The sequence below is a fragment of the Acipenser ruthenus genome, chromosome 37 (assembly GCF_902713425.1).
Source record: "Acipenser ruthenus chromosome 37, fAciRut3.2 maternal haplotype, whole genome shotgun sequence".
Classification (NCBI taxonomy): Eukaryota; Metazoa; Chordata; class Actinopteri; order Acipenseriformes; family Acipenseridae; genus Acipenser; species Acipenser ruthenus.
The window spans coordinates 2231246-2253859 of NC_081225.1; the positions used below are offsets into that span (position 1 = coordinate 2231246).

Sequence of the window (22614 nt, forward strand, 5' to 3'; positions counted from 1 at the left end):
TTGCCTTTTATCGCTGCACTACAGAAATCTTGTCGCGTCTCACCGCGTATTTCCTTCTCGTTGGCCACAGTATTCTTTGAAGTAATTAAAAGACGGGACTTGAGGTCCCGCCAGAACTGAAAGGGTTAAATCAAAAATTACAAAACCAGTTCGATCACGTGATTATACATATCAAAATACACTGGGGGGCTCGGTGAGCCTCTAAGGTTTTCTGAATAGAACTTAACGTTTATTGCTTTAAATTTGTAACTACTACAAAATTAAAAAAAATAATTAAAAAAAATAATAATAAAAACAAACAGATAAAGTGGCATTCAGAGCAGAAAATAGGAGGCACTTTCTTACACAGAGAATTGTGTGGGTCTGGAACCAACTCCCCAGTAATGTTGTTGAAGCTGACACCCTGGGATCCTTCAAGAAGCTGCTTGATGAGATTCTGGGATCAATGAGCTACTAACAATCAAACGAGCAAGATGGGCTGAATGGGGCCTCCTCTCGTTTGTAAGCTTTCTTATGTTCTTATGTAATGGGTTATTTTTGAAAAGTTTTAAAAATAAAACCACAAACAAACCAGGAAGAAAGATCTCTCTTCAACATGAGCTTTTATTAAACAGACAGTCTGCGGAATACAGAGTAAAACAGGGTCATTGTTATTTAAGCACAAGATCTGGTTCAGGTTATTAAAAGCACACTTTAATATATTGAACATTTTAAAACATGAACAGGAGGCAATGTTAGAAAAAAATACATTATGAAAAATTCTAACTATGATGAAAAAAACACAATAGAGCTACTACCTTTAAAAACACAAGCAGTCTTTTTCTTTAAAAAAAACAGAAAGAAAGAATTTATGCGTTTTTCAGCCTGAAAGGATCTTGGATCCAATTCCATCGCAAATATGCATTTGAAAATAATAATACAAGAAAACATGATGATGATGATGATGATGATGATGATGATGATGATGATGATGATGATGTCAGCACTTCAGTTTCAGGTTCGATATCCCTTTCATAAAATTGAAAGGCTTGTCTCTTTGCATGCAATAATAACATGTCTACATTTTGCACAATTGTTTCATTTTACATTTGCAGACACCTGGAGTACATTTATATTTATAAAAACTCTTAGGACATTTCTGAACTGTACAAACCAGACCGAGGGCAAACTACAATTTGTGTGCACTTGAACCGTGGCACGCCTGCATAATTAGAATGATACCACTGATCCACTACAGTCAATTACACATTTGTCATTCGATTCATTACTCTTGTATTTGCAACCACTTTTGATGACCTCGTTTGTTTGAGAAAAAAAAAAAAAAATTGCACAGCATGTTTCTGTATTTGTAGCTGTGATTATTTCTGGGTTCAGAGTAAACATGTTTATATATGTAGTTGTTTTAGGTTACTTTTTAGTGTAATTTTAATCACTGCAGCATATTTGTAACCAATTATAGCTGTACAGAATTGCATTGTCATTGTAACTGAATCCAGGGTCTGGTACAAACCAAGCAATAAACCTCTCACAGCAGCGGGACAGCTCCTTCCTGCAAGCAATCTCTCACCAGTGTTATCATGATACTCATATTAGCAGCTTTACTTCGATTAACAACAAGGGGTCCATTTGATCAGCCCCAGCTGGATCTTAAGCGCAGATTACAGCACGAGGGAATCTCCCTGGATTGCAACACCAGCCGTCTGTATTTATGAAATTTATTTATGGAGTTTGATACAAAATCAATATTATCAATATAAAGGTAATCAACATGGATGTGCTTGATGCTCTAAGACAGCCAGTGCTGTAAAATGCTCTAAAACCTGACAGTTTACTCCAGTATACCATGCAGAATAATACAACACAATAGCCACCACTATATCACCCTATAGTCATTATTTATAGTTCTGTGCAGTGGATACTGGCACCCTGCCTGAACCACACACTCGTTGGCCTCCATATGGGCAAACTGCATGCAGATTTGAGGCAGACTTAAATGTGTTTTATAGGCAAATTGCCCACTGTGTTGTACATGCGGGATCAGAAGGGACCTTATTACCCGCTGCACAGGAAGTGGATCTATAGTACAGTGGCAGGCAATTCAAAGTGGATACAGTCGCCAAATGGCAGGCGAATTGTACGAAAGTTGCAATGAAAAGCATTTTAAAAGCTACAATTTCTCATGAATCAGACACTTTTTTTGTGTTTTATTCTCAAAACGTACGAGAGAGAACAGCTCCCCGCGTGCTGAAGCTTAATGAACTGATTGTAACATCCGTTACTCTGTGCGTCGCAGCGGCACCCACAACACAGCCATTCGGAGCCTGGAACAAGTGTCAGATTCAGAGCAGAGCAGGATTAGTATTCATGTCTACGCAAGACTCTGCCTGTTAGTTAAGGGTTAAAACCACGTTCTCACCTGCCAGGAGATTCAACGACACCACACTATAACTTCACTTCCTGTGTTACAGAAAATAGGGCCCCCACCTAAACCGCACATAGTGCGGCACGGTATCAGGTGGGGCCCAAGTACCTGTAACACAGGATGTGAACAGGGAAAGAACCATTAAACTTACAGTGAGGTTGGAGCTGGTGAACTTATAGTGTTGTAGCTGGATCGTAATTGCACTCATCAAAAGTTTGGACTTTCACAAAGATTTAAAATCCAGACTGAGCTACTCCTATGAGATGTGAATCCTAGTTCTATTAATACATTAAGAGGCACAGATACAATTGCAAAGTAAAGGGCGAGAGCAGAGCGAGGTTTGGGGTCTGGTCTCTCGGGTAGAAGGCAGACTCAGCGATCAGCAAGCAGGGAGTGTGCAAGCGTGTCGCAGATAAACGTTTAGGAGGGAGGAGAAGGGTTTCGTAGTAAATAAAAATAAATAAATAAATACAAAATCAGAAGAGAAAAGGTAATGAAAGCAGTTTAGATCAAGGATGTTTAACAATGCACTACACCAGGGGAGGATCTGGACTTGATAGTCCAGTTGAAAGATTGTGGCGAGATGTGTCATTAGAACAACAGGCCAGACTGTCGCATTCTGCACACACTGAGTGGAGCTGACATCGGCTCCAGTACTCCCTCTAGTGGACGAGGGTTTGTCTGCCTGATATAACCGGGAGGCATTAGATCAGAACTGACTCTTTGATTTAGCTGATGAAGCCTTCAGGCCAAAACATTCTCTGCTAGACTTAAAGTACGTCCTTGATTGAGTGTTTAAAGTTTTGCAGGGCTCTTTATTTTAAGTCTGTCAACTTCCGAGATGATAAAGACTTGTTGCCGAAACTGTAGTTATTTTAAAATGAATAAATCGTTTTCACTTGGAAATCTGGGATTGAAACTGGCTGTTAAATATCGGTTGCAGTGGCGATGTTAAACACTCACGACAGACACTGCTGGAGAGATCAGAGAGACTGGGGGACGTGTAATCCCACTGCAGCAACAAAGAAACGAACTCCAAGAAAATACACACACAATCACCGTTACCCGTTACACCATTGATCGAACGAAATGATGGCATCACTACAGAGTGTCCCCTTCTCGGAATTTAAGGGGTACCCCCCCACCCCGACACACAAGCAACGATCAAAAATGAAATATTTACTATTGAAGCACCTTAACCCATTGAGTGCCACTGTCCTCATTTGAGGACAGGTTACTTTGTAATTATTAGAACATTTTTTAATCTGCTCCATTAACAGTGAAACTCCTCCCATAGTAAGGATTTCATTTTCAGCTATTGTTTGTACCCAGAATCCCCCTCTTCTATAAACGTTCCCCTTTGTAACAGTTCTCATTTATTAACACTAGCGGCTTGCAGATCTTCAAAAGACAGAAAGCAATTTGAACCCAGGTCAGGTTGTGGGCTGAACAGCAATAGAAGATGTCAGTTCATTTCAATGGTCGGTCTGACATCACAGCCACAATCTCACAGTGGCATTGCTTCCATCTCAGCCCTGGGTTGATTACATTTGCATGGGGAGGAGGTGAATTTGGGGAATTACATACAGGTGCAAGAACGAGAGAACATGCAAGGCTATACTTATTGTTTTCACTTTGTTTTATTGAGATACAATGAATTGATTTCTTTACTGTGTGTACTGTTCAAATCATCTAACAAAGCCAGCAAAACTGTCACATATTCAAATATAATTCTTATTATTGATAACCATTAAACTCTGACTTGAGAAAATGTTGCTTTTGGACCTAAGGCTCCAATTGTTTGCGTGCAAGAAGGAGCTGCAGTACCCTTCTTTTCCACCAGATGGCGATCCTGAGCCTCACAATAAAGAGAGGCTCCTTGCTACCATCTGGTGGGCAGATGCCAGAACTGCAGCCCAGCCAGACAATACAAAACACAGACGCATTCAAGTAGTGTGGATTAAAACCAACTTTGTACTCGCTGCAAGAGAGGGTTTGGCCCCGTATTGTAGCTGCATTTGTTTTAACAAAAACAGGTAAACAAATGTGACTGGCTTATAAACTTTTAATTCTTTTAAAAAATATATATTTATATATCTAGATATATATCTTTTTTCGGGAGGGGGGTGGGGTAGAAAGTCTTTAATGATAATAAAAAAAATACAAAAAAAAAGTATTTTTAAACTCTTCCCCCCCCCCCCCCCCCCAGGAAACATAAAGCTATACTTCCTGTCCTCTACACCAGCGGTTCTCAACCCCAGTCCTGGGTCTCCTGGTTTTCATTAAACCTGATCTCTCAATTACTTAACTAGACCCGTAATTGAACTGATAATTTGCTTAATTAGACCTTAGCACCTAACAAGTTCCAGATTTCAAGTTACTTATAAAATGGAATAGTTAACTTGAAATCTCCAACTGTTTAAAAGTTGAAAACAATTAAAAAGGTCTAATTAAGCTAATGAGTAGTTCAATGAAGTGTTCAATGAAGTAACTGAGAACTCAGCTGGTGTGAAAACGACCCTGTCTCTCTCCAGAGACCCCTGCTATACTGCAAGGAATCTGTAGAGGTACAAACTCCCAGTCTCCTCTTTCTCTCTCTTGCTGCAGCAGCAGAGATGAGAGAGCCAGCGGGTGGACGTTTATATGTATATAGGAAGAGTCTTCCCATTTCAAAAGGCCAGAAATATCAAATACACGAGGTCTATAAAAGACGGGTCGGGATCCTAACCCTCCATTCTTAACGACCCTAATGAAGAAACATCTCTTAGTTTAGTATTTAACAGAGGTGTTAGGCAACTAACAGGTGACTGATTGAATAAATACACAAATGTAGCATATATACCCCCCCCCCCACCCCCCCAACAGGAGGTACTGACACTCCATTAATCTAAAGAAAAACTAGAAGTAAAAAATAAATACTCTGCAATGAGACACACTGCATAGACACCACCATTCATTTCGTTTCTATAACAAGTTTGAACATCGACAACAATAATAATAATAATAATAATAACAATGACAGTACTATTTATAATTAACATCTACTTACAGAAGGTTTTACCCCCAAGGCTGGGAATTTAAGCCGCGTTTCGACCGCGCTCTCTAGTGAATTTTTAAAGCCACTGTAGTATGGTTTTTGATTCAACACCGCAGATACCTGGAGCTGCAGTACCCTCTCTAAACCAGGAGAGGGAGCCTCTGAACCACGCTAAAGTGCTCCTGGCTACCACCTGGTGGGCGAACACTGCAACTGCAGCCGCGAGAGCCGGTCAAACGCAGACTCCTGCAGCGCACTCGTATTGCACAGCAGGCTGAACGCAACACGATAACAGAAGCTCACAGTAAAACCTGGAATAGCTTGCGCTGCTATGCAATTGGAGTTTTAATTCCCATCTAAGAGATTTTTTTTATTTTTATTGCTCCAGTGTAAAAAAATTGGCACATTTGTTTTGGTATCCTAGAAGATGTGCGTTTCAGTAACTTGCAAAACTTCAACAAAACTTTTATGGTAACGCAGTTTTATCTGTCTGCAACTAGCTTAGCAAACTTTTTTTTAAAAGTTGCGAAAAAGATTTTTCTTGTTTGAAAAAGGCCACGTTGAGAATCAGCTGAGCAGATTTGTGCCTCCCTGACTCGCGCAGTAATGGCTGAGCTCTGAAGCGCACAGTAACGATCAGAAATCCGCTCTGAAAGTGCCCGCTTACAGGTCACCAAGCCTTCCTAACAGAATCTGTGGGACATTTCAACTTGCTTGAGAATCAGGGCCCTGTGCTTCATAACAACGTTTTCCTCACTGGAGCAATACAAAAAAAAAAAAAAAAAACAGAAAATAAACTTCATGACCTTTCATTAAGGTGCAGGTTTTCCGTACAATGCCGATCTTTCACTAGATGCATATTGAGACCATGAGGAGAACAGACAAGAGCAGTTTCAAGATTTTCAGCAGGTAGACAGATATACGTTGATAGATAGGTACACACACAGATATACTCTCTGTTAGGAGGGCCGGCTTCAAAGTCTTAAAAAACGCTTTAAAAAAATGATTTGAAGGAAACTTTTTTTTTTTTTGGTCGGTAAGGATCTTTCAGTCCTCTGGATTAAGACTATGTATTACAAGTGCAAGGTCATATGTTACAGTATCTAGTCTGAAAAAGAACTTGCGACCTCCTATAACAAGCACAGACAAGTCAGAAAGCTCCAACTACAAACGGGATTTCTAATGTACTTGCACAGCCGGGTTCAATTACTGTTAATAATTTCAAAATTTCCTTTCAGAATTTCAATAGTGCATTTCTGCTTTAAAAAAAAAATAAATAAATAAAAAGCACTTTTTAAAACGTTTTAAAAATCTTCAAACAAACTAAAACCTCGGCCCCCCCCACTCTACCTGGGGGTCGCATCACGGTACCCCCCCCCTACCCAGGCTATACCCCCAGCTCTCTCCCTCCGCCGCTCTCCTGCGCCCCTCTGTTTTCGGGGGTCCCCTTCTTGGCGCAGGGCCGCCAGCTGTACCCCGCGAAGGTGGGGCTGATGGGCATGTACTGGAATATCCGGTACCTCCGGAGGAAAGACATTCCGAAGGGCAGGTCGTAGGATTCCATGCCCTCCAGTTCGGAATTCCCCTTGGCAATCCCTCGCTTCCACTTCTTGATCCCGCGCTCCTCCGCCGTGCCTGCGAGAGACGGATGGAACCTTCAGATTCCGTTTCCTTGGTTTCTGTTCATGCTCCCTTCCCTTCTCGTGTACTTTGTCATGTTTTATGTCATTGCAATCTGTAGTGCTGCGCGAACCGATTATCCACAGAAATCAGGGGCTGGCAATCAGGAGAGTGTCGCTGGTGTCGATCGGGCTGATTCACCCGTTCAGAGTGAAGAAGCAGCTGCTTGGGTTTGAGATGATCGCTGCTTTTCTTAGACTGTGGAGAACAGCGATCCACACAAACCCAGGGAGCTGTTTCTTCACTCGCTTCACTCTAAATGGGTAAATCAGCCTGATCGACACCAGAGACCCTCACCTGTGGAGAGCTCGATCAGAATAATTGAATAATCGATTTGTGCAGCTCAAGAAATTCGATGCAAGCTCTTTAAAAGAGCAGCTATGAGTTCCTCTTAACCAATGGATTTTTTTTCTTTCAGATTCACTTTGTATTGTCTGTGTCAGTCGTCACAAGTTTTAAAGGACCCTTCTGGCCTCAATAGAGCTCTCCAATATCCAAGCGTGTAACCATTAACCTGTCCCCCCCTGCAACACGCTGGGGGGACAGGTTAACGGTTACACTCTGGTGTACCTGGTGGACTTGGAGATGAGATATTTCTGAGAGCTCTATTAAGGCTGCACTGAGGAGTTAAACTTCTGAGTTTCTAAAAAAAGTCACTAGGATGTGAGGACTACCAACACTGAGAGCCAATTCTCTTGCCACCCCCCCCACCCCCCCCACCCCTCCCCCTCCTCACCTGGGATGGTGTTGTCCAGCAAGAACGCCACGGAGCCGCCAACAAACATGGCCGTGGTCAGTAGGACATTCAGGACCTGGTCAATCCCCTCGATACCTGAGAAGAGAAAGTGGGAGAGGGAGTAAGAAACGCATTTTTCAGTTCAATAAACCGTTTCTCAAGTGTTTTGCAGAGGGTTCATTTGTTTATTCTCATTTTTCACAGCATAGTTCAGCTTAAAACAAGCGTTTCAAAAAACAGTCCATATACAAAAAAAAAAAAAAATCCTTAAAAATAGCTGAACGGTAAATTAAGTTACATTATTCAAAAAGACATTCCTTCATTGAGCGTACATGAGAACAGGGCAAACAAATATATCTGTGCATGTATTTTGGTAAATGGGACTTTGAATTCCCGTCAGTACATGAAGAAATCTAAACGGCACTGAGATAAGACAGGACCTTGAGGGCTTTACAAAAAAAAAATATAAAAAATAAACAAAGCTTTGTGACTAGGGCCCTGTGTCAATTCATTATTCAAAGTAGCAGGTGTCCATCTTTGCCTACCTGTGACCAGTGGGTTCTCTTTCAGATAGCTGGGCAGCACCAGCCCGAAGAAGATGGAGAACCCCAGAACGAAGAGGTTCCGGGACGAGTTCAGGTCCACGAACTGGAGGTTAGAGAGGCCAACCGCCGTGATCATCCCTAAGGGGAGAGGTGAGGGGGAGCAGTCAGATACTGGGGCTTGGCATGGGAGAACAGCTAGGGACTGGAACACGCACACGCACATCGCATGGCTCAAAAGCTCTTCAGGTCTAAAGAATGAAACTACTTTCCTGTGTTTGTCAGTCTACAGATTCTGGGCGGGTAATTTATCCCACTCTGCCACCAATATCAGTTTCAGGGATGGAAATAAGACTCCTGTTGAATAGCACTTTGATCCACGCCTGGTTTTACTAGTCATTTAATAAAAGACACACCTGAGCTTGTTACCTATACACACTGTGGCTAATCAAGCTCATAGTAAAACCTGGAATGGGTGCAACTGTTTTGCAATAGAAGTCTTACTGCCATTCCTGCAGCTTTCACTGATTTGTTGCTTGTGTTTAGTTAATGGCTTGTTAATATACAGCGACCGGTATATAAATTAATTTTAAATAAATGTTTGAATAATGAATTAAAAAGGTCCCGTCTCACCGAACAGCGTGCAGAAGAGCGCCCCCAGGACGGGGTCTGGCAGAGAGGCGAACAGCGCGCTGAACTTCCCCACCATGCCCAGCAGCAACATCATCGCAGCGCCGTACTGGATCACACGCCGACTGCCCACCTGAGACACAGAGAGAACAATGAACCCTACACCGTGCACACGAGAGAGAGAGAGCACTGAGCTACCCCGAGCATGCATCATCACAGCCCTGTACTGGATCAGACACCGACTGCCCACCTGAGACACAGAGAGAACAATGACCCCTACACCGTGCACACAAGAGAGCACTGAGCATGCATCATCACAGCCCTGTACTGGATCAGACACCCTGGAAACGAGAGAGAGCACTGAGCTACACTGAGCATGCATCATCACAGCCCTGTACTGGATCAGACACCCTGGAAACGAGAGAGAGCACTGAGCTACCCCAAGCATGCATCATCACAGCCCTGTACTGGATCACACGCTGACTGCCCACCTGAGACACAGAGAACAATGACCCCTACACCGTGCACACGAGAGACAGAGCACTGAGCACGCATCATCACAGCCCTGTACTGGATCAGACACCCTGGAAACGAGAGAGAGCACTGAGCTACACCGAGCACGCATCATCACAGCCCTGTACTGGATCACAAACCCTGGAAACGAGAGAGAGAACACTGAGCTACACCGAGTATGCATCATAACAGCCCTGTACTGGATCACAAACCCTGGAAACGAGAGAGAGCACTGAGCTACCCCAAGCATGCATCATCACAGCCCTGTACTGGATCACACGCTGACTGCCCACCTGAGACACAGAGAACAATGACCCCTACACCGTGCACACGAGAGACAGAGCACTGAGCATGCATCATCACAGCCCTGTACTGGATCAGACACCCTGGAAACGAGAGAGAGCACTGAGCTACACCGAGCACACATCATCACAGCCCTGTACTGGATCAGACACCCTACACACGAGAGAGAGAGAGCACTGAGCTACCCCGAGCATGCATCATCACAGCCCTGTACTGGATCACAAACCCTGGAAACGACAGAGAGAGTACTGAGCTACACCGAGCATGCATCATCACAGCCCTGTACTGGGGAGAGCGAGGGTCCTGCACTGCACCTTGGTGATCCCCAGCACTCCGATGTTTGGGCTGGAGGAGGTCGATCCGTTCCCCGTCCCGAACATGCCGTCCAGCACACAGGAGAGCCCCTCAATGAAAATCCCCCTGCGGAAACGGAGAGGAGGAGAGGGGGTGAGAGGGGAGTAAATCAAGGACAGCCAGCACAGCAAAGACAGCTGATCTTAATGGCACATCAAAACAGCACACGTCTGTTTACTGTGAAAAGAACCCGGAACTTCATTTAAAAGGTAAAACCTACAATCCTGGCTTTGTCTACTTGATTCAGTTAGATAAATGAAAAAGCACATCTGGATTAGAGCATTTTACAGCACTAGAGTGGGTGCACTTAGTAAAGCTCTCTAATATCGAAAGTGCATCGGGTGCACCTGAGTGTAACCATTAACCCGTCCCCCCTGCAACACTGACCCTAGTAGATATCACAAACACATCACTAAGACATTCCACACTGAGTGAGCAAACCAGTATTTCTTAAATGCATGGTTATGCCATGTAGAAAGAAGCCGTTGCAAAATGCTCTAATGAAATCCAGCTGTGCTTTATCCCTCCTTACCCTACAAGAGTTAAAACTTTAAAACTAAGTTAGCACAACTCTTCCAGTGTGAGCCATTGTGCTTGCTGTTGGCAGCGTACGCTGTGCCAGGACCTACCTGTTGATGGCATGGATGGGAGGTGGGGGGGCGCAGGAGAGGCGGGCGCAGGCGTAGTAATCACCGATCGATTCGATGATGCTGGCCACCACCGCGCTCAGCATGCCGATCACGCCGGCCGCAGACACCGTCGGAACTCCCCACTGGACTGAGGGACAGACAGACAGACAGACAGGGCTCCGTTAGCCCCGAGCGGTAGAGACAGCAGAACTGTGTGCAGAACCCATCCCCGCAGGGCATATACTCACAGGGGTAGGGCACTTTGAACCAGGGGGCTGCGGCCAGGATGCCCTGGCGCGCGTCTGTGCGGGCGTAGTACCCGTACTTGTCCTTTTCGGGGGGGAAGACGTCCGTCACGGTGAAAATGAAGCAGATGAGCCAGGACATCAGGATAGCCATGATAATCTGAGGCAGCGAGAGACAACGGGTTAATAGGCGGGATGCATGAGCGATGGACTGCGGATACAGTACAGAATGGGAACGGTGTTATGCAAGTCGATGTGCTGTGTGTAGGGCAGGGCTGGACAAGGCTGGCCCTTCCACTCCTGGTCTTTGTTCCAACCCTGTTCTGAATTGTTAATTGAAGCTATTAACCCTCCATCCAGACCCTGGAGTACAGTAGTTCATTGTATCATTTTTACCTGTTAAATCTGGAGTGGAATGGCCCCCCAGGACTGTGATTGGACCCCCCTGTTGCACGATGTCTCTCATGGTTTAAGAGATCCTGTGCAGTTTGCTCAAACACCCGTATCCACTAACTAAACAGAGACACTCCACACACACACACAACGAAATAACTTACTATAGTACGAGCAAACATGAAAAACACGTTTTTGCAGAATTGTGCAGTATGTCCTATGTAGATGTTATTTTGATGTTTTTTCAGAAGGGATATTTATAAAGCGTAATCATAAGGAGGTGCTTTGTTCATTCGAATAGGGCCATTATTTAGCAACAATAGCACATTTTCTGAAAGGAATACAACTTTCTGTATAAGAATAGCAAGGAACTGCTCCGGTTTCTTGCGTTCTTTAAATTGATTTATTCCCGGCATTCATAGCTAAACAGGGCCCTTAAAAAGCACATTGTAATCTAGGCTTGACAGAAATATTGATCAGCCTCATTTGGTAAAATGGTGAAGGGGGGGATGCTTTTTTTCCCAATCCCTAGGGCTGTGTTCACTTGTAAGGTGGGAAGGAGAGGAATAATTAGCCTTTTGAGGAGGGACTTCTCTCACCATAAGAAATCTCTCGCCATAAGAAATCCCTCCCGTTTTAAAGCAACGTGTTTATTCATGAGCCAACTTCTATAGTGAAATACAATGAAATCTGTTTTCAATGGGTTACAGTGCTCTTCTGAGATTTTCTGCTGGTTCTTTGCTTCTGACCAGCTGACCAAATGCATCCAGGGAAGAGATATCCAAGCAGAGGAAAATCTAAAGAAACAGGCTTCAAATCACACCCGATACCAGGATCTCCATCCCACTCGAGCACAGCTCAGCTCAGCTGGTCAGAAACGACTCGGAAAACTGAAAGTGGCGAAACCTGCTGTGCCATTCACAGGTTTCGTGGTGTTCCAACGAAGAAAGCGAGGGATTCGTTAAGGTATCTGGCGAGCTCCTAAAAGGCAAGCATCGAAAGGGAGCAAGTCTGGAGAGAAGAGCCAGTAAAACACTGCACGGAGTGGAGGACTCACAGGAAACATCTTGAAGAGCTGGAGACGGTAAGCAGTCCAGCCTTTCTTGGACTTGTAGACTGGGAAGGGTAACTGGACATTGCGGGCGTACTGGGAGAAGAGCAGCACCAGGAAAATAGTCCTGCATAGAGAGAGAGAGAGAGAGAGAGAGAGAGAGAGAGAGAGAGAGAGAGAGAGAGAGATTAGAGGACGGGGGGAGGGCTGGTTGATTAGAGCCTTTTTCACGGGGTTCACCTCTGGAGGCCTGGGTGTAAAACCAGCTTGGGTAACATGTATAATTGGAGATTAGTGGTCTTAACTTAAACTCCATATCGCACTACTACTCAATAGTTTAATCCAAAATCAGTTTCATTGACGGCATTGAGAGAAACGTCCAAACTTTTGTCATAAAATGTGTGAAGTTTCTTTTAGCATTTCTAAACTTAGAGGGGAAAAAAAGTTTCTTTTAGGTTTCTAAATGCAGAGATACTGAATGTTTAATAGAGAGGTTATAGGAGCCTTTGAAGCACTTGGAATGGGAATTGATTAAAAGGGAACTGGAATTAGATTTTAAAATGTTATTGACCCCAACCTAAGTTCTCCCTCCTCTCCCTTAGGTGGTGCTGCAGGTGTGGATACTCACAGCATGGCGATGCCCCAGTGCTTGCCCGCTCGCTCCCCGGCGGCCTGGAAGCCGGACAGGCCGATGAGCGTCACGGTGGGGGTGATGGTCAGGGGCCCGATGTACTTCAGGAGAACCCCAGGGAGCCCCAGAAAACCGATGCAGACCTCGATCAGAGAGGAGACGATGATCGCACCCTGGATCTGAGACAACGAGACACAAACTGAGCAAGAACACGAGCCCGGAGGCTGGATGCAGCATTATAAACGAATAGCAGCCCTCTGATTCAGGGAGCAGGGTTGGGTTCAAATCCCTTTGTTCAATTCCAATTCCTTTTTTTAAAATCAATTCTCAAATTCCAATTCCAACTCCAATTCCAATTCCAATTCCAATTCCAATTCCAACTCCAACTCCAATTCCTTTGAAGGGATTGGAATTGATTAAAAGGGAATAGGAACTGGGAACTGATTTAAAAAAAACAGACACCAATACAACGCATTATTTTTTTTTCCCCCTGGTTTATTAAACGAAACAAACAGCTTCAGGGGTGGAGGTTAGGCTCCTACTGCATAGCACTTTGATCCGTTCCTGGTTTTGCTAGGAGTTTGATCAGACACACCTGAGCTTGTTACCTATACGCTAATCAAGCATCTAATAAAATCTGGAATGGGTGAAACTGCTATGCAGCAGGAGTTTTATTTCCATCCCAGAAGGGTGTTATAAAGAACAGCAGCCCACAGAGAGACAGACGAAGACACAGAACGATCAGGAAATCCAGAGTCCCGCCTCAGAGACGCAGCACAATCCACTACGGCATTATAAAACTACAGCAGCTGCTTGCTCCGTGCTTTGAGGAGAAAGCGCTGGTTCTATTTCAGGCATCGCTCTTTATCTCTGCATTAAAAGCACCAGAACTTTACAGCAAATAACAGAGAGGCTTTTTCACACCTGATTAAACAAATATCCTTTCATTTAGAATTAGTCAGAAAACAAAAAAGTATCCTTCGTACCATTACTGCATTAAACGACCTTTTAAAGGAAGGAGAGTTAAATGCTCTTCTGTACAGTGAAAGTGTACAGCTCTGGCCAAAAGTTTACCATCCTATAGAATTACTAACTTCGCTTCATAAAGCCGAATGAAACCCGCTGAACACTGTTACGCTAACATACTGAATTACTGAGTTTTTCATATTAACGGAAAACTGGCAAATTGAAAAATGTGACATTTCGAAATCCAACATGAAATACTGTTTGATCCAATACTGAAATATTTGTTCCTGGCATCGACATAGACATCTCTCACCTCTCGTATCCGTGGATGCCAGATATCTTCTGTGTGCAGTAACTGAGTGGAGTTCATAAACGAGACATCTGGAGAAACACAAGAGCAAGGATTTAAAAAGGAACACACACACACACACACACACACACACACATTTCAGATAGTTAGATGCCAGGGACTTCCATACAGTAAAACCTAGTAAGAGCATTCTGTATACTTCAGCATAACATTGTGGTCCCAGCCAGTCCCTATTGAAATGAATGGAGTGCTCCCCTCTGCAATCCCTATTGAAATGAATGGAGGGCTCCCCTCTGCAATCCCTATTGAAATGAATGGAGTGCTCCCCTCTGCAATCCCTATTGAAATGAATGGAGTGCTCCCCTCTGCAATCCCTATTGAAATGAATGGAGTGCTCCCCTCTGCAATCCGGAACCTGTCTGTTCTGCAGTCTGGCATGACTAGTCTTGTCTTGTCTACATCAAATCAGTGGGAATCTGACCTTGTAGTCCAACACAGAGTCATGTGATTTGTTTTATAATGAAGTATGTTGTGTAAATACAAACACGTAATGGAGAACAGAACATTAAAATGAACACCTGGTACAGCTGGACAGCACTTCTACTGTATTTACTGCAATACGTGGTTTTTTTTTAAATGTTGAAATAATTTGTCATTCATTGTTTTTAGGTGCAGAATTACATTTTACAGTAACCAGCCCATTGTATAATCCAGCACAATTCTTCAGTCCTAAACAATGCTGGATTAGATAAGATTTTACTGTGCAATATTTATACAGAAAAACAGTAATATAGGGCAGCAGTGTGGAGTATAGGGCAGCAGTGTGGAGTAGTGGTTAGTGCTCTGGACTCTTGACCGGAGGGTCGTGGGTTCAATCCCAGGTGGGGGACACTGTTGCTGTACCCTTGAGCAAGGTACTTTACCTAGATTGCTCCAGTAAAAAAAACCCAACTGTATAAATGGGTAATTATATGTAAAAATAATGTGATATCTTTTAACAATTGTAAGTCGCCCTGGATAAGGGTGTCTGCTGAGAAATAAAATAATAATAATAACAATAATAATAATAATAATAATAATAATAATAATAATAATAATAATAATAATAATAATAATTTGGATATTATTTGTAATCATGGACCCAGGAATGTCATTGCTTGCTGGTGTACCTAAATGACTGATACTTGTGCAAGGCAGACTCCACAGTACACCAGTTGCACGGACTCCTTGCTATTCAGGGCTACAACGGATGCCGTCTCAAAGCAGGGGTGGAAATAAAGACTCCCTCTGCAAACCGTTTAGATCCACTCCTGGTTTTACGAGGAGTTTAATAAAAGACACACCCGTAGAGAAATATTGTGAAATATGATTTGCAAGGGTAGCCCAAAGGGCAAGAGAGAGCTGATGACAAGAGAGAGCTGAAAACACTGAGGTGTGGTCCAAGTATGTTCTTAACCAAACCCCGAGGTGGGGATGGGACCTCATGATGGCGTGTGAACACTAATCGAGCTCCGGTGATCACGTGGACTCCCAGCAGGTAGGTAACAAGGCTGGTTACTCTAACTGCTGCTCTTCTTGTGCCTCTGTGGCATGCCTATTAATGGGTTATTTATTCCTGAAACCTTTAGGAATCAATATGTGTTAAAGTATCTAAGTTTTAATCTGGACTCATTCGAGTCTTGATCATACTTTATTGGCAATAACTGAGCTTGTTACCTGTGCACTGTGGCAAATCAAGATCCTAGTAAAACCTGGAAGGGATTGCAATGCTATGCAATTTCCATCCCTAGATTGTGCTGTGCTGTGTTTACAGAGATGGAAATAAGACTCCCGTTGCATAGTAGTTTGATCCATTCCTGGTTTTACTAGGAGTTTAATAAGACAAACCTGAGCTTGTTACCTATACAGACTGTGGCTAATCAAGCTCATAGTAAAACCTGGAACTAGCGAAACTGCTGGGCAACAGGAGTCTTATTTTCATCCTCATCAAAAGTGTTACAGAAGTGCCTGCAGTCTTTACAAGAACCGCATAACTTTACCTTTGCTGTATCCAGTGTTGTCTGTATCGCAGCAAAACATTTTAAAACATTTCTCCCGATCAGGTCACCCAAGAAATACATCTCTCGAAGCTTTTACTGAGAAGAGAATTTCTCTTCTAGACATCGCAGTGCACCCAGACCTGCTTGTTACCTCTTCCCACGACACAATGCAGAAGCAAAGCGCTCCCTGTAAGGACCGCAGGGGGTCCGGGCGCTGCGAGAGTCTCAGTCGGGTTACCTGTGGTGTTGCATTTCCACTTGTCCAGGGAGAGGATGGCACGGGACGGGGCAAGGAAGGCAAAAGCACTGGCCTGAAAAAGAGGGAGCCTGGAGAGAGAGAGAGAGAGAGAGAGAGAGAGAGAGAGAGAGAGAGAGAGAGAGAGAGAGAGAGAGAGAGAGAGAGAGAGAGAGAGAGAGAGAGAGAGAGAGCATTTATATCACTTTGGGGATGCTAAACATTTTCTTGAATGTCATTATTTTTATTATTATTCCTTCATTTTCATTTAATATAATAGTATGATTTGATTTTAATGTTTTTGGGTTGTTTTTTTTTTGCTAGCAATTCAAACCTTGTCCACTTGGGGGCACCAAAGTTTTTCTTGACCCAGTGGAGGACTGTGGGTAAACACTGCTGCTGCTATCAGCAGGACTGCAGTGGATTCCGCAGAGTCATTCTGACAATTCATTCTTTCACTGCCACGCCACCAACCAGCTTCACAGGAGCAGCAAAACTGTCCAAGAGCTGGGCTGCAGTGTGGAAGGCAGCAGGGTTGAGTAGCTCAGTGGTTAGAGAAAGCACTGGGCTGCAGTGTGGAAGGCAGCAGGGTTGAGTAGCTCAGTGGTTAGAGAAAGCACTGGGCTGCAGTGTGGAAGGCAGCGGGGTTGAGTAGCTCAGTGGTTAGAGAAAGCGCTGGGCTGCAGTGTGGAAGGCAGCAAGGTTGAGTAGCTCAGTGGTTAGAGAAAGCGCTGGGCTGCAGTGTGGAAGGCAGCAGGGTTGAGTAGCTCAGTGGTTAGAGAAAGCGCTGGGCTTGTATTTTCTAACACTAGGCTGACACAGGCAGATTGTGTAAGCTCACTTGCTGATGATTCAACAGCCTTGAGCAGCACCTCTCCCAAACCAAGGAGAGGCAGCACGCGGACTTTGACTGCCAAGCTAATAATAACCCTTACAGAAAAGCGTGAGCAATCACATTGAGATGCTTTAACTATAACTTTAATGCTATTACTTCGAAAGCCTGGCTAGCTGACCCATAAGCAGACCACAGCAGTACCAGCGACAGCAACTTCACAGCAGTTTGAAAACGGATAATCACACAGTGCAGTGTGGGGCCTCTGGCTCTGATAACAGGGTACTGCAACGGATTACAGTGGGAGCTGCTTTATCGGGACACCTCGAGAGAAGTAAAAATATCCAGAATCAGCAGCTGTCCCAATTAAACAAGAGGCATTTGAGACAACCCGAGTCAGGCCCGGCCTTATGGGGAGGCAATATATGAAAAAAATGTGCACCTATTATTTATATAGGGGCGCATTATTTATAAATACCGCGGTTTGCAACTAAAACCGCTACAATGCTACAAACCAGAACTAGCTCACTGCCATGCGGCGCAGCTTGAGCAGCAATGAACTGTGCGACAGAGTGGACGAGAGGGTTTAGAGACAGAGTGGACGAGAGGGTTTAGAGACAGAGTGGACGAGAGGGTTTAGAGACAGAGTGGACGAGAGGGTTTAGAGACAGAGTGGACGAGAGGGTTTAGAGACAGAGTGGACGAGAGGGTTTAGAGACAGAGTGGACGAGAGGGTTTAGAGACAGAGTGGACGAGAGGGTTTAGAGACAGAGTGGACGAGAGGGTTTAGAGACAGAGTGGACGAGAGGGTTTAGAGACAGAGTGACGAGAGGGTTTAGAGACAGAGTGGACGAGAGGGTTTAGAGACAGAGTGCGGAGACAGTAGTGACTGCTTAGCTATAAATAACGGATTAAAAATATTTTTACAAATGTCTAAAAAAATTAAATAAAAAAATCACCTGGTTTCACAAAAAAGACGAGCAGGAAAGGAAAAATATCTGGAAGGGCTCAAAGGTTCAATTGTGCGGTTTATTAAAAACCCAAGGCAAGACCAGAATACAGCCTCTACAGCAACTGTACATGCAACTGAGAGCACGCAAGGTCAAGAATCGGTGGAGTCAGAAGATCATGAACAAGATCCAGCAGCATCTGAAGGGACTGAAGATGTGCAGCAAACAGAGGAAACAGACTTCCTAGTACATGACGGGTCAGCGCTAGAACAACGACACAGAGCAGCTGCACTGGTGAGTGAACCTGCAAACTGGCCGGAAATCACTGATAATGCAACCCAAGACTGCTTGTTTATGAAAGGGCCCATTGACATTATACACTTCAATTTATCTGATGACCGAATCGGTGGTTTACAGTAAACAACTATAACTTGGAAAATGGATCACAAGTGGACAGGAAATGGTTTGTATATTCCTGTTCAAGCATTTCACTCTTTTGTTTTTGCTGGAAATTGTTTTCAAACATAACATTACATCTTACAGGCTCTGGATTAAGAGATTGGAAAAAATATATCATCCTTGCTTAGTCAGCATGAGTGTTCCTCTCCACTCCACCCCTCACCACCTGGTTATGAAAATGTATTTGAATAGAAAATGTCCAGAAATGACAACCAAATTGTCTGGGTAGTTGTGCTTACACATGAAATGGTATATAGTTTAAAAATATTTTAGTAAAAATCCTAAAGGAGAAAACTTTAGAGAATGAAATATTTATTTTAAAATGTGTCATTTACCACTACAGTTGCAGAGATTATGAAACTGACACCATTGTGGCTCTTCCATAGACGCAGCATCCTGTAATACACTATACAGCATTAAGAGCCAACATGGCAGACATGCGAGTCAGTTTCATCACTTGCTCAACTATACCGGTTGCCTGGTTACGACGAATCAGAGGCAAGAACAGAGCAAGGCAATCCTGACTGGGAAATTAGCAGCGCTGATGCGCGTGAGAGGAGATTTTTGGAATCGGCTCCGAACCAGGTATCTGTCATTGGAACTGGGTATTTTAAATCAGACTTCGGTTGTCAATGTCTGTATGTCAATGTCTGAGCAGAAGGAGGGAACAGCGGGGGCATCTATCATTATTATTATTATTATTATTATTATTATTATTATTATTATTATTATTATTATTTGTTTGTTTATTTAGCAGACGCCTTTATCCAAGGTGACTTACAGAGACTAGGGTGTGTGAACTATGCATCAGCTGCAGAGTCACTTACAACTACGTCTTACCTGAAAGACGGAGCACAAGGAGGTGAAGTGACTTGCTCAGGGTCACACAGTGAGTCAGTGGCTGAGGTGGGATTTGAACTGGCGACCTCCTGGTAACAAGCCCTATGTTACAACACGACACAGCACTACCCAATATAAAAAAATAATGTATAATTAATGGTAAATGTACCTCTGTTTGACAATAGGAAAATACCCATCAGATTGCAACTGATTGCGCCTGTACCAAAATCTGACAGTGTAACACTTCAATGTGACAACTTATCACTTTTTGACGTTACACGGGTCAAGTTTTGGTACACGTACCACATGCTGACAATGTACCACTTTCTGACGCTACACAGGTAGATTCGAAAGTCATTTCTGAATCATTTCATGAGTTGTTGTTGAGCTGGTAACTCGCCTCATGTCATGTAGTCTGTTTGATACCTGAATCCTAAACCGCTCCCTGTGATTCACTGTCATGAGTCATTCAAAGAGAACGAATCGCTCACGAACTGTGGCACACTGGCCCTGTGCTTTCCAAAAGCAATGCTTGGAGTAACGTGAACGGACCGCTTTTTCGGTTTTTTCACTTGATGATAATATGGATTCCGTTTGTCCATTGCTGTGACGGGATGGGGGTTTGAATAGAAGCACTGCCCTTTGTGTAGATCAAAAGTAATAACTTGGGTAAAAAGTCGTAAATTGTGAATGGTTTTTGAGGTGTTGGGATTGAAATGTTTTTAGGACTGTATGGTAATTATGGGTATGCTACACAGCGATTACATTTCAATTAAACAAATAAGCACCGTTGTCACAAACAGAGTTTAACCCAAAAATATCTAAAGCCGGGGCCACACCTGAGTGATCGGTTGTGCAACAGCTGAATCGCTTATATGCGGACGTTCCTGCAACCAGCTGCAAACAGTTACCCAGCTCATTACTTACAGTACAGACCAGCTCTACTTTCAAGCAGTTTGCCAAGTGATGTGTAGTGACGTTTTTTATCATGTGCACAAAGGGGGAGATGGATTTAAAAATATACTATTTCAAAAGATAACACCTGCATCCTCAGCCAAGGTCTTGACCAGCATTTTCATGGCTTCGCTTCTGCTTTTAATATTGCATTTAAAATGACTACAGATGAGACGACTATAACAGCCAGTACTTAATCTGTAATTAGTGAAGCCATCGTTTACTAACGATAATGACAGACTGAATGAACAAACTGACAGCACCAGCAGGGCAAGGCGGATTAAGACTTCTTGGGGCCCTGGGGCACAAAGAACAACACGCACACTCTTAGCATCTGACCAATCACACATCAGTTATTTGCATATTAGAGGTCCGAGGTGCGCGTGCGTGTGTGTAGTTTGTGGGAAACCGTAGTGTTGTGTTTTATAGCGGAGAGATCTTTCAGTGACAAAATTCTGATATACTTACAAACACCTGGATATTGTATTCATCCACTACAATATTATATTAAAGAATATTTATGTATTGCTACATTTTTGCTATATTTATTTACTGCTATATTTTGATCCACAGGTTATAGTGAGTTTTACTGGGGGCCCCCTAAGTGGCTGGGGCCCCTGGGCACGGGCCCCGAGGACCTGTGCATTAATCCGCCACTGCAGCAGGGTCAGCGTAAATCGGCAGAAAAAAACTAAAATACACACACTTCGAAAGACAGGAACGTTTCGAGAGTGATTTGGTTGCACAACTGATCGCTCAGGTGTGGAATCGGCTTAACAGTAATTATGGAGTTATTTTTTGGGGGGTGGGGACGCCAGTGCAAATGCTGCCTAGGGCGCTAGTTAACCTAGAATCACATCACCTTACGATTACATGTTAAACACATCATGTAAAATATCAATGTTTTTTGTATTCTACATGAAATGAAAAAGAATGAAATCCCATCTTATCACAAGGCGAGGCACCTGCGTTGCTGACACGCCAGCTTTCTTTGCCATACGAACCTGTCTTGCTCTGAAAAGCGATCTCCACTCATCATGTGAAAATACTGTATCCCAATTAAACAACATAAATAGCATTGGAAAGAACCATCTCCCAGAGTTGTATGCCATTTAAACAGAAATTCCACGGTAGTGCCCCTGTCTGTCTGCATTGCCATTGCAGTGCCCCTGTCTGTCTGCATTGCCATTGCAGTGCCACTGTCTGTCTGCATTGCCATTGCGGTGCCACTGTCTGTCTGCATTGCCATTGCAGTGCCCCTGTCTGTCTGCATTGCCATTGCAGTGCCCCTGTCTGTCTGCATTGCCATTGCGGTGCCACTGTCTGTCTGCATTGCCATTGCGGTGTCACTGTCTGTCTGCATTGCCATTGTAGTGCCCCTGTCTGTCTGCATTGCCATTGCGGTGCCACTGTCTGTCTGCATTGCCATTGTAGTGCCCCTGTCTGTCTGCATTGCCATTGTAGTGCCCCTGTCTGTCTGCATTGCCATTGCGGTGCCCCTGTCTGTCTGCATTGCCATTGCGGTGCCCCTGTCTGTCTGCATTGCCATTGCGGTGCCACTGTCTGTCTGCATTGCCATTGTAGTGCCCCTGTCTGTCTGCATTGCCATTGCGGTGCCACTGTCTGTCTGCATTGCCATTGTAGTGCCCCTGTCTGTCTGCATTGCCATTGTAGTGCACCTGTCTGTCTGCATTGCCATTGCAGTGCCCCTGCCTGTCCTTTTTCCTGTCTGGTCACTGAGTCTGGCTCTGCAGCACTAGGTTAGAGATGACATTTGTTGAATCAAAAAAAAAAAAAAACACTCAATCTAAAAGGGGAACTAAAACCAGCTCGGTATCGACCAGATGCGGAAAAAAAACAATA

The 22614-nt window shown here is 43.9% G+C and overlaps 1 protein-coding gene across 2 annotated transcripts in view; it reads right to left on the reverse strand.

The window, feature by feature from the left end:
• Positions 1-578: 578 nt before the first annotated feature.
• The window catches only part of LOC117397933 (solute carrier family 23 member 2), a 52481-nt gene continuing 30445 nt past the window's right edge, over positions 579-22614 (reverse strand). For both annotated transcript variants that reach the window (XM_059008779.1, XM_059008778.1), the window contains 11 exons: positions 16720-16808; positions 14446-14513; positions 13164-13345; positions 12542-12662; positions 11095-11251; positions 10847-10994; positions 10178-10283; positions 9051-9180; positions 8421-8558; positions 7876-7971; positions 579-7094 (listed from right to left, as the gene is read on the reverse strand). In XM_059008779.1, coding sequence (XP_058864762.1) covers positions 6847-7094; positions 7876-7971; positions 8421-8558; positions 9051-9180; positions 10178-10283; positions 10847-10994; positions 11095-11251; positions 12542-12662; positions 13164-13345; positions 14446-14513; positions 16720-16808 — 1483 coding nt within the window. In that variant the 3' untranslated portion in view covers positions 579-6846. The remainder of the gene's footprint in view (positions 7095-7875; positions 7972-8420; positions 8559-9050; positions 9181-10177; positions 10284-10846; positions 10995-11094; positions 11252-12541; positions 12663-13163; positions 13346-14445; positions 14514-16719; positions 16809-22614) is intronic.